The 11,764-nt window shown below is 41.4% G+C and overlaps 2 protein-coding genes across 3 annotated transcripts in view; one reads left to right on the top strand and one right to left on the bottom strand.

The window, feature by feature from the left end:
• Nucleotides 1-4,643, bottom strand: part of cactin — a 10,620-nt gene extending 5,977 nt beyond the window's left edge. The window contains exons 1-5 of the mRNA XM_085438846.1: nt 4,142-4,643; nt 2,391-2,991; nt 2,202-2,297; nt 1,882-2,027; nt 1,607-1,769 (exon numbers count right to left, since the gene is read on the bottom strand). Coding sequence (XP_085294972.1) covers nt 1,607-1,769; nt 1,882-2,027; nt 2,202-2,297; nt 2,391-2,991; nt 4,142-4,440 — 1,305 coding nt within the window. The 5' untranslated portion in view covers nt 4,441-4,643. The remainder of the gene's footprint in view (nt 1-1,606; nt 1,770-1,881; nt 2,028-2,201; nt 2,298-2,390; nt 2,992-4,141) is intronic.
• Nucleotides 4,644-5,069: 426 nt separating this feature from the next.
• On the top strand, nt 5,070-11,111 carry LOC146687878 (ubiquitin-conjugating enzyme E2 R1-like). 2 transcript variants are annotated; one of them, XR_014916350.1, is made up of 6 exons: nt 5,070-5,898; nt 6,015-6,101; nt 6,578-6,675; nt 8,684-8,818; nt 9,368-9,780; nt 10,336-11,111. XR_014916350.1 is itself a non-coding variant. In XM_085438858.1 (5 exons), exons 1-5 carry the CDS (start codon nt 5,713-5,715, stop codon nt 9,576-9,578), a joined length of 717 nt encoding a protein of 238 aa, XP_085294984.1. In that variant the 5' UTR covers nt 5,070-5,712; the 3' UTR covers nt 9,579-11,111. The 2 variants fall into 2 exon arrangements, 1 of the variants encoding a protein (XP_085294984.1); XM_085438858.1 differs by having other exon boundaries at nt 9,368-11,111.
• Nucleotides 11,112-11,764: the final 653 nt, after the last annotated feature.

The following is an 11,764-nucleotide window of genomic DNA, read 5'->3' as shown; positions in this document are numbered from 1 at the left end:
TTTACAGTAAATATGTATAAATATAGATTTACACTAAACAACCTACAGCTGATTTGCCTCCTTTATTCTGTGACATTTATATTATTAAGACTTGAAGTGTGAGAGATGGTCGCTTCCTAGGTGGCCATACTAGGTGGTAGCCTGCTAAGCATGAGGTCAGCTAATCTGAGTCCCTGAATTGGACTTCGCCACCATGTTTGAAGTGATTCTGACAAATGGAGAATTTTAAAGCAATTACCAATTAACACCATCTGCTGTGTGGATACTTACACTAATCTGTGCTCAGGTATTTTACAAAGTAAAAGTCAATATTCAAGTTAGGACATAATATTATCTACAGTGCTGTGCAGAAGTCTTGACCCACCCCTTATCTTTATATCATTAATGACATTATTAGAAATGGAAGATTGGTGCAAACGTACATAGAAATTCAGTATATAAAAGGCAAAAAATATACAATTCCAGCAAGCTTGAAAGTCAGTATTTTGTATGACCAACTCTCTTAGACAGCTTTCTTATAATACATAATAATAAGACTTGTAATAAGTAGTCTCCAGGAATAGTTCTCGAGGCTTCTTGAAGGAAATTCAAAGTCCTTCTTTGGATATTTGCTGCCTTTTGTTCAATTCTCTATCAAGATGATCCCACACTGCTTCAATAATGTTAAACTGGGAAGGCCAATTGATAGTGTGTTTGGGATCACTGTCATGAAGCCGTTGCCAATCAGATGCCTTCCAGCATTTTCTTTTCCTGTGTTGATAATTCCGTCAATTCTGACTTCCTGTCCAACACCACTGGTTGAAAAGCAGCCCCAAACTATGACAGCGAGCCCACCATGTTTTACAGAATGTTGTGGACACTGAGTTTTAGACCTCCTCTGTACATGTTAATGACAATTTGAATGAAAAACTTCAAATTTGGATTCATTACTTTACAAGACCTTTTGAACAGATTCAGTCCAGCTCTTGTGTAATTTGGTATACCTAACCCGCTCCTCCCTGTTTCCCTTTCTTCCTTCCTTCCAGCCACCCTTCCACTGAGACAGTTCTTGACTGAAGTAAAGAAATATGCTGTGGAGTAACAAAGTGCCTGAAGATTCAATTTCAAATTGGTTATTTGCCAAGTTGTCTGTCGATGATAAACATGGCACAGATCCATCCCTTGCGTAAGGTAAGGTCTCTTTTTATGCTCGAATGATTCATGGTGGCTTAACAAACAACGATTCCTCTGAGAAAGGTCAGGTACAAGGACTGGACTGAAAATAAGCAAAATAGATGCCAGTGATCAAAGAAGAGCCTTCAGGAAGCCAGGAGAACTATTGTTCAAGAGCACTTAAAAAATGTCAATAACATCTAACATCAGGAAGCAAAATATAAAGAAACGGGATAGTTTAAGAATTTTGCACAGTACTATAACATGAGATTTCATAGCAGTAGCTCATAACATAGTGAGTAATGTTATGTTTTACATACAGTCTAAACTTGACACAACAAATTGAGCTGGGTTTTTAATATTGTATCTGTATGGGCATATTATGAAACACTGTATTAAAATCAGTCCTTTCATAAACAGAACTTTTACACTTTATTTAAGCACATCTACAAACCTTTATGTCCTCTAGCAAGTCGTCCATGTCAGTGACCGTGAGCCCATTGAGGAACGTGTATGGTTCGTGCATTTCCACTGCCAAATCATCATCTTCTGCACTGATGTACTTCGCCAAAAGGTCGATCGGCTTCGCGCGGCCGTCACGGATTCTAATCTTAGACCTGCAGAGACAAAGAACAAGGGTGTGAAGCAGGGTTAATTAGATAAACAGATGTAGAAGGTGGAGGTTTAAACAAACTGATCCAATCATAGTGGAGTAAGAGCCACACTAACCTTAGTTTGGCCTGATGCAGATGGAAGTTGTCTTCCTGTTCAGCCCAGGTCTTGAAATATTCTGCCTCTTTCTCTCTCTGCAGCATTTCCAGCTCCTGCTCTCTCATGGCCTTCTCTCGCTCCCGCTCCAGACGCAGCTGCTTCACCTACATCAACATAAAGTTGGTGTATAAATATGTCGCTCCCAATCTCTAAACTTAAAACTGATCCTCCATGTTTTGCCTGGGAAGTGAAATTCCATCCTTTTTTTAAGCATTTGTATAAAAAGTCAGGCACTGTGTGAGCACTAATGTGGAAGATTTTTATCCCACAGTTCTTACCTTCTGCAGCTCTCTACGGTTCTCCTCCTGAATACACTTGTTCCTTTCTTTGAGCTCTTTCTCTCCGAGATGACCGATACCTTTCTTATCCAACGCCTGAGGAAGCAAAAAGAACCGTGGATGGGATACAAGGTCTCAAAAGCAGGTTATGACAGGCAAATATCCAAACTTTTGCAGTCAGGAACTCACCTTTTGCCATTTAAATGTCCCCAATAAGTTGTTGTCCCCAAAAGGATTGTCTGCATTGGTGTATCCCAGGTACTCCTCACTCCAGCCCATCTTCTCTCTCCTTTTCTTCTCCTTTGCTTCCTTCTTTGCCAACCTTCTGGCCCTCTTCTCCTCTGGTGTCTCAAGAGCTTTCATCATCTCCTTCTGTTTGTTCCTCTCCTCCTTTTCCTTGAGTGCGCCTCTCTCGCAATCAGACTCTGAGCTCTCAGATGACTCACTCGAACTGAAGCGCTGCTTGCCTCTGCCCCGGTCAGACTTCTCTTGGCTTCTGTTACTCCTCCCGCGCTCCCTGTCTTCACTTTTCTTCCTTCGCTCTCGACTTTTGTCGCTGTCTCTGCCACTGTTCTTGTACCTCTCTTTCTCTCTGTCCCACTCCCTCCTCTGTCTGTCTCTCGGTGGACTCCCTCTCTCAGGACTCCTTCTTCTTCTCCTTTCTCTGTCGCCGCTTCCATCATGGGAGTCAGAACTGGACTGGGATCTTCCCTTTCTCCTCTCTCGGGATGTTGTTCTATGACTCTCCTGTTCCTTTCTCCTCCTCATTTTTGTATTATCTGAATCAGGACTGAGACAGAAAGTGTGATTTAATACAGTAAATGCAGGAATACAATATTAACTACAGAAAAACCACATAACAGGAAACTCTGAGGTCCCGTTGAATACAGTTAAAAACATATTTATTATTATTATTATTATTATTATTATTATTATTATTATTATTATTATTACATGCAATGGAGTTACCATAACAAGTTGATATAGGGATTATATCTACAGAAGGTCTTTTCATTCACATAAAGACTAACACTAACGTCACTGAACATCAGCATTGCTATCAGTTGATTGGATTACTGTGCAGCAGCCTGGCACTCAACCAAGGATGGGACAAACATCGATACAGCAATATACTGTGCACACATCTCTTTTATGTATATTTTATGCAGTGACAACAAACCTTATGCTGTACAATGATTTAAACCCTACCTACATCCAATTAAAAACCATACAGAACAACAAAAGATTCAATTCAGAAATGCAATTTGCTTTTCAAAAAAGAAGGGTTAATTTAAATTTAATTCCGGCAATACATTTTTAAAAAGCTGATATTGGGGGAAAAAAAACCCTGGTGATCTACGGTAATAAGATGCCTTCTCCTTGGGGAGGGGACCCCGAGCTAGACCCAGAACCCACTGAAGAGATTATACATCTCACTTTGCCTGGAAATGCCTCAGTATCTCCCAGCAAGGACTGGAAAGTGTTGCTTGGGAGATGGGTGTCTGGAATACCCTGCTTAGCCTGCTGCCACTACAACCTTCGGATGATTGATTGATGGATAGACAGAATATCTACGAAGGTCTCACAGGCATGTTGCAGTAAGCAATACTGCGCCACACGCACTGGTGGTATGAGTTCTTCAAATAATAAAACAACAGACACATCTTTTTTCTTCCTTTTTTAAATGTAAGGCCTTGCTCAGTTCTGCAAGTCAACATCAAATTATATTTAGCGCCTAAGCAAAAGCATAGATGCATGCTGATTCCTGGAATTCCCCCCAAAAAGAATAGTTTTTGTTGATGTCCTTTCGCTGTCGCAATTCGGACAGAAAAACGTTACGTTTACGGAGTCACTCGATGTGTTCAAATGAGGCCTGCTACTACCATCATAATATATAAAATCCCAAGTAAGCAGCCAACTCCGCTTCGCAAAGCGATTACCTTGATGACCGACCCTTCGACCTGTTCCTCTGACTCTCTCGCCTCCGGTCGCTCTCCGAGCCGCTGCTGGAACCAGAGCGGCCCCTGTGCTGAGGCCGACGTCGGGCCGTAGAGCCATCGCTGGAGTCCTGACTGCAGGATCTTCCCCTACCACGAGCGGCCGTTTTCCCGTCGGCAGACCGACTGTGGTCTCTCCTCTCATCTGGGGATCTAGACTTGTTTCCTCTAGACTTGTTCGGCCGATCTCGGCTCCGACTTCTGGACTTGGAGCGAGCCCGACGTCGAGACTTGGAACTCATTGCGAACTTTCTCTCAATAGGGGGTCCCAACACCAGTTTGTCGCATAAATAAGATGTAACAAATGGGCCTTTTTAAGACATATTCTGTTCGTACCTGGTTAAACGGCACTGGAACGATTAAAAAGCAAATAATGTCAATATTTCACATTTTTAGGTCATATTAAAAATAAAATAAAATAAAACCGTTACATATTTAACTAGTTAACGGGGCAGCAAAAAGCCCCCCTCGAAGGGGCTTTCTGTGAAATGGCGCGTATTATTTACGTCACGAGAACCTTGAGAAAAATAAACTAGAAACAAATGGCCCGCTGTTTATTAACTGTTGATTTATGAAATCCGCACCCCTCCTCGGAGTACCATCTGAATACAACTGAGAACCGTCAGTGTGTTGAAATAATTTCAGGGTGAAAACAGCTCAGAAGCACGAACAATATTTGGCGTTTTTGTGACGTCAGAAAGTGGCAAATGCAGTTCCCTAAATTCCCTCTCAAATAAAATGTTAAAGAATTATTGCTCTAAAAGCTATTATTTTTTCTGGGTAAATTTAATTTTATATAAACTTATGTAATAAGACATTTGAATGCGTCACGGCACGCCTTCTTTGCTGCTCTAAAGGGGAAAAATAATGTTGACAGGTGGAAATTGGACTACAAATCCCGCATATCACAGGGCGCCATTGCCTGTTTGTAGAGGAAAGGGGACTCCTTTCAGCAACATTCTTCTCTATCCTGTCTTCTCTTATGGCCGTATGAGCTATATTTTCCGGCTGTTGCCGTAAAGAATTCATGGGTTTGGGTATATAGGTGTGTTTTCTGTCCTAGCCTGGCTCTTGTATGCGGTTAGGAAGTATTCGCGCCGTGCTAGGATCGGTTCGATCTGGTTGGTGAGGTAGGGCTTGTTAGCTAGCTCCCATTAGCCTACAGCTATCAGTAGATTTACGGCTTATATCCGCGGCTGTTCTGCCAGGTAGATCAGCTAAAGCTGGAGGCGCGGGTCTGACACAATGGTTGGTCAGTTGCAGATTTCTCTGAGTGTTGACATTGGTAAATAATTTCTCTGTTTCGGGGACAGATCAACGCCACCTTTGTTTGGCTCGAGCACAGCCTGACACGTTTGGCCTGTTTTATTGTCTCGGTACTGTTGTTGTTTTCAGGGTAGGCTGCTTGGCTTATTAGGCTAACTTTGCCGTGTTCGCGTGAACAGAAGGAAACTGTCCGCTGTTCACTCCAGAATATCCCGACAGCCACCCAGACCACCACCAACAACAACATTATGGCGCAACCCGACGCCCCTCATGTAGCCAGTTCACAGAAAGCACTCATGCTGGAACTGAAGAGCCTTCAGGAGGAGCCCGTGGAGGGATTCAAAATAACACTGGTGGACGAGGCTGATTTATACAACTGGGAAGTGGCCATTTTTGGACCACCAAACACTCACTATGAAGGGGGATATTTTAAGGTAAGAAAGCCAAAGTGGTGTGATTACTTCACTTAATGTAATACAATTCACAGGCTTTACTGAATGAATAAAGATTGCCACACAATTCAAGCCCCAAAGGTCTCTTTTTGTCCTAGGCTCGAATCAAGTTTCCTCTAGACTACCCTTACTCCCCTCCGGCTTTCCGCTTCCTCACCAAGATGTGGCACCCCAACATCTATGAGGTAACAACTTGACATACTTGAATGCCCTCCCACTGCTGTTTGTGATGGGAGCAGCTGTCCTAGGCTTGCCTCATGATTCATATGATCAAATACCACTTGCATCATGGGGCCCATTAGACCCATTAAAAAAATGTGTTTGTTTGTTTTTGAAGCCTTTAATGGATCAGCGCCACCATACATATCTGAGCTGCTGACACATGTTCCCTTAAGGTTGCTGGCAGTTAATTGACTGCCAGCAACCTTAAGGTGTTCAACCCAGCTGAAAACATCAGGTAGTCAATCTCCATAATCTCTCCGTAGCGGGGGATTGGCTTTTTTTTTTTTTTTTTTTTTTTTATTATTTATATTTTGTGTGGTGTGTTTAGTATTTTTATACAGGACTTTATCAGATTCTTGTTTTTTAAAAAAGTGCTCTATAACTAAAACTTGACTTAATCACATTTGAAGGAGCTTTCTTTCCCCTCTGTGTCTTTTAGAATGGAGATGTGTGTATTTCTATACTGCACCCTCCAGTGGACGACCCACAGAGCGGAGAGCTGCCTTCAGAGAGATGGAATCCCACCCAGAACGTCCGGTTAGCACTCCCTCATTATCTCTCATGTCTCTCCTTTCTTGGGTACCTCCCGTCTTTGTTCTGTGTCAGCCACTTCAATAATTTACCTGAGTCAGAGTCTTATCACATGACATTCATCTTCATTGGCTTCTTTTTACTTGTATCTAGAAACTGAATCCATATGTGGGCATTCAATGTATTATACACCTTGCTAGTTAAAGCAGTTTGAGTCGCCTGTTGTTTTTTGCAGTATGGAGGCATTATCATTCAGTAGGAAGAGGAAGATATCCTCCTTTATACTGTTTTATTATAGTAGAAGTACATTATCATGCATTGCTTTCAGAGCACAAGTTATTACACAAAAATACAAAAGTCACCATTTCTGAACATGCTGAACATTCAGTGACAATCTTAGTGTTGTTTTACGTTGTTGTCTTCGGACAGGGGTCGGCAACCTGCGGCTCCGGAGCCACATGCGGTTCTTTAGTCCTTATAGTGCGGCACTGCGTGGTTTGGGAAAATAAATTTGAAGTATTTGGCTGAAGTGTATTTTATTTATGTTAGTTTTTTTTTTTTTTTTTTTTTTTAACGTGTAGTTCTAAATTGTTAGATTATTGTGATATTGAAATATAAAAATAAAATTATATTCTATTATTTCTTCATCGCTCAAAATAAGCGTCACACTCGCGGAAGCCGGTATACCCGCAGAAACGCCGTGCATTTATCGAGACTTTCAACCCCAGATAGGCCAATTATGGATCTTCGGATCCACATTATGTCAGCAGCTGTTCTCCACCGTGAACTAAGTTAAAACAAACTCCGCTCACGCCTCACAGATGACAGCTTACAGTCTTGCGTAAAGATGAAAGTGACTTCGTACAGCCCCGATTTGCAGACGCTGTGCACAGAGGTTCAGGAGCAGAAGTCCCATTGTAAACATACCACGACAGACCTGACGATGTTTGCATGAACATGCTTTTCAGCATCTCTTTATTGACCACTTTTCACACATGGTTGCTGTACGCACACAGATGGCTGCAGCTTTTCAGCTCACAGTTCGACACACACCAACAACAGCATAGAGAGCACAGACGTTAAATCGGCGAGGCGTGATTGCGGGTGCCGCTCAGGTGCGTCCGCCTCCCCTGCAGCGGCGCTGCAGACCACGCCCCGCCACACACATTAACCAGGTAAAATACATATTTAGGCAGAATATTGTAAATATCTATTTCTTTCTTTTTTTTTAGCAACATAGTGCTTTTTTTTTCCCAATAATTTTTTTTAAAAGTCAGGTCAAGGCTCAAAAAACCCAAAGGCGATATAAGGGTGGTGGCTTACAGATTTTGTTTGCTACATGGATCATTTTAGTTCAGCTGGGTGTCTTTCCTTTTGTTATATTTCTTTAAGAGTTCAAAATGTGTTAATTACATAAATAAAATTTAGTTTTTGCTGTAGCACTTCATGGATTTCATAAGCAACACACCTTAGTTGTTCACACAAAGTATAAAGGTAAAAAACAATATATACAGTGTTATCTTCATTTTAGATGTCAAAAAGTATTTGTGGCTCCCAGTGTTTTCTTTTGCGTGGAAACCGGGTCCAAATGGCTCTTTTGGTGTTAAAGATTGCTGATCCCTGTCTTAGGACAACAATCCTCCTCAACCTTGTTTTAATAAGATTTACAAAGGCGTAGAGAGGTCTGTTTTAATCAAAACAGTCCAGTGTTCTAGTTGCTCATTGTTTTATCCAGTGCAAGTTACCTCACTGTCATTTACAGCATTTTTGAAAAGTTTAAAATAATCTATCTGCCAGAATAATTAGCATTATATCCATAATTGGAGACTCTTTATCCAAATTTCTAAATTCACCCAATTCTAAAATAAAATGTGTTTTAAAAAATTAACATAAGGGAGAAAGTAGAAATTAGTTCCTTTTTTTTTTTTTTCTTTTTGTTTTAATTCCCATAACTTGTGTGTTCGTGTCCTGCAGTAGATGCCACGCTGACTGCCACCTTTGTGTTTGCTTCCAGGACCATTCTGCTGAGTGTGATCTCACTGCTGAATGAACCCAACACCTTTTCTCCTGCCAATGTGGACGCGTCTGTCATGTACCGCAAATGGAGAGACAGCAAAGGCAAAGACCGGGAGTATGTGGAGATCATCAGGTAAACAGTTTGCATGATTCACAGTTAAAAGAAATGGTGTAAACTCACTCGCTGTGCAAAACAAAAGTCATTTCATGTCAGATGTATCCTGTAGTTGTAGAGAAGATTTTACTGATTCAGAGGGTCAAACTAATGCCTTGCATCAAGCAGAGAAATACAGATGTAGTGATTGTTGAAACAGCTAAAACTGTCCAGTGCATTATTAAAACTTGGTGAACCGCCATTCTTCTGGGAATAAATGTGTTCAGAAAATAAAAATCTTGAATGTTCAAAGCTGGAGTTCACTCCAAAAAAAAACCTCCAGAGGGAAGTACCTCGGAGGCAACCTAACCAGATGACTGTTGTGGGTGTGTGGACTCTGTACTTGTAAAATATTGATAGCATAAAGGTAAAATTTTGCACAGCTTCATTCATGTAGCAAAAGATCAGCTGACTGTTGGCGGATAAGGTGGGAACTTTTCTTCAGATTTCTTTGATCTTTTATGGAAAGACAGAAAATGATAGTAAATCTCCAGCTGTTTGTAATGACGCCACTCGATCTCCCCTCAGAAAACAAGTGTTGGCTACCAAGGCTGAAGCTGAGCGCGATGGCGTGAAAGTGCCCACTACGCTGGCGGAGTACTGCGTCCGCACACGCGCCCCAGCCCCCGACGAAGGCTCCGACCTCTTCTATGACTATTGCTACGACGAAGACGACGTGGAAGGCGAGGATGGCGACTGTTGCTATGACGAAGACGACTCAGGCAATGAGGAGTCCTGACACGCTTTTTTCCGGCACCCCGATCTTAGCTGACGTGTGCTACCCTTCCTCTCTCTGCCCGGGTTGCCAGATATTCTAGGTTTACAACCAAGAAAGATTGGAAGCTTCCCTCCTCTAAACCAACACAGAGCTTTTTTCCTCTCGCCTCTGAATGCGTCTTGGAGGTTGAAATTGATGCCTTGCTGAGGAAGGCTCTGACCTGGTAAGATTTGCACTAGCACAAAAGTCACCAGTTTCTTCAGTTTTTATCATCACCTAAATCCTTACTTTAAAGAAAATAAAAAAACATAACTCTCACATACCCTGCCGAGTTTCTCAGTCCCATGTATAGTGTAAGGTGTTGTGGGGTTAAAAAAACAAACAAAAAACCCAACTGTCAACAATAGCAACATTTGCACTGGTGCAAACACTTCCAAACATTTCTCAGCCTGTCTTTTGCATATCTTTCTTTCCCTAATTGTAACTGGTTATTGCTCACTGCTAGTTGGTCACAGTGATGAACAGAAGATTGAGGACTTCAAACAGCACGTTTGCTGTGCTGCAAATATTCTGTTTTTTGTTTTGTTTTTGGGTTTGTTTGTCTTTTTTCTCCCCTCTCCAAGTGTCACAGTCTGATCCGCTTTGATAGGACAAGACCTTAATTGTCACATGACGATGTTTTCAAAGTTCCTGTGCATGCCGGAACTTCTTTTCAAAGCTTTTTGTCTCTTTTACTGGTGGACCGTTTATCTACGTCATGATCCGTGTGATGACAAAGACTTCAACAACAAGGACTCTCTGCCCGGAGGACCGGCTGGCTCAATCGGAAGGTCAAATCCTCACGTGAACTTTTTTTTTCTGTTTTTTTTCCTAACATGAAGTTGATCTTTGCCGTGTTTTCTTCTGGTTACTGTTGGATGTATTTCTCCTGTCATTTTAAGTGTAGGGTTGTGTTATTTGAAGTAGTTCAGATTAAGAGTTGTGTAGGATGATCACCAGGGAGTTGTTGGGGCGGAGCTAATTATTGATCAGAATTGCATTTCTCCTCGGGGGAGGTCACTCGCTGATGGGCCCCACTTGACCCAAAGACCAAAAGAAGTGTGTTTTAAAGAAAGCCCAAAACATTTGGTAACTGTTTGTCGCACTCTGTTTGCTCTTTGTGTTCTCTCTTGCAAGCTTGTTTTCATTTTACTGTTTTCTTCAGATAGATGTTATGCCTGTGTTTTGTTTTTTTTGTTTTTTGCTTGAGAATGAGTTATGTGATGACGAGATTATTAGGTTTGATTGACAGAAACAATTGTAGGTATTGTCTCATAATCTATGATCCCACACTTCTCAACAAGGTTCTTTCTTTTCTTTTCTTTTTTCTTTTTTCTTTTTTTCTCCTGCCAGTCCTCGGAAGTGAACAAGACCATCATGTTTTATTCTTCCATTGCTATTCTGTCTTAGTTGAGATTGGACTTTTTTCTTTTTCTTCTGTGTGTGTGTGGGTGTGCTCTGTGTGAACCTTTTCATCAGCAATATTGATTGTTTTAATTAAATTGGGAAGTCATACTGAATTTCTCAGGATAATGAATTACATGTGACACAACAATTGAGAAAAAGTAACTATTTTCCTCTTTCGGTGGTCTTCAGTGTTGGTTTGCATCTTTAACAGGAACCGTGACAGATATGCACATATAGCTGTATGAATGATTACTATGTTGTTTTATTCACCTGTGTATTTTTTTTTATTTTTCAGCTATTTAAAAACTGAAAAAATAAAGATTTATTTGGAAGAAAAAAAGACCCACAGAGCTTTTTCTTCTGTTTCACTTGATTTGTATGCCTGCATTTAAGCGGGTTACTTTTTGTATTTTAAGAATTTTTGATATTTTGGTTTTATTATTAGCAAAGCTGCATAGCTATTTGTAAAAAAGGTTACTATAAGGTAAAGGCTGCTTTTTCTTCTTGATTCCTTAATACATAATTGGGGCGATTGTGGCTCAAGAGTTGGGAGTTCACCTTGTAATCAGAAGGTTGCTGGTTCGAGCCCCGGCTTGGACAGTCTCGGTTGTTGTGTCCTTGGGCAAGACTCTTGGTGGTGGTCAGAGGGCCCAGTGGCGCCAGTGTCCGGCAACCTCTCCTCTGTCAGTGCGCCCCAGGGTGGCTGTGGCTACAATGTAGCTTGCCATCACCAGTGTGTGAATGTGTGTGAATGGGTGGAT

Source organism: Copadichromis virginalis, linkage group LG18 (assembly GCF_057382275.1).
Source record: "Copadichromis virginalis isolate Kocher_CV1m ecotype Utaka linkage group LG18, C_Virginalis_male_GT1.1, whole genome shotgun sequence".
Taxonomy (NCBI): domain Eukaryota; kingdom Metazoa; phylum Chordata; class Actinopteri; order Cichliformes; family Cichlidae; genus Copadichromis; species Copadichromis virginalis.
The sequence above is the reverse complement of the archived record's forward strand: the minus strand, read 5'-3'. Positions and strand labels throughout refer to the sequence as shown.

Bases quoted from the DNA above. Each gene is read 5' to 3' on its own strand.
- LOC146687878 (XM_085438858.1), top strand. From the start codon at position 5,713: ATGGCGCAACCCGACGCCCCTCATGTAGCCAGTTCACAGAAAGCACTC. The intron at 5,899-6,014 runs GTAAGAAAGCCA...TTTTTGTCCTAG, and splicing joins ATGAAGGGGGATATTTTAAG to GCTCGAATCAAGTTTCCTCT. The intron at 6,676-8,683 runs GTTAGCACTCCC...GTTTGCTTCCAG, and splicing joins AATCCCACCCAGAACGTCCG to GACCATTCTGCTGAGTGTGA.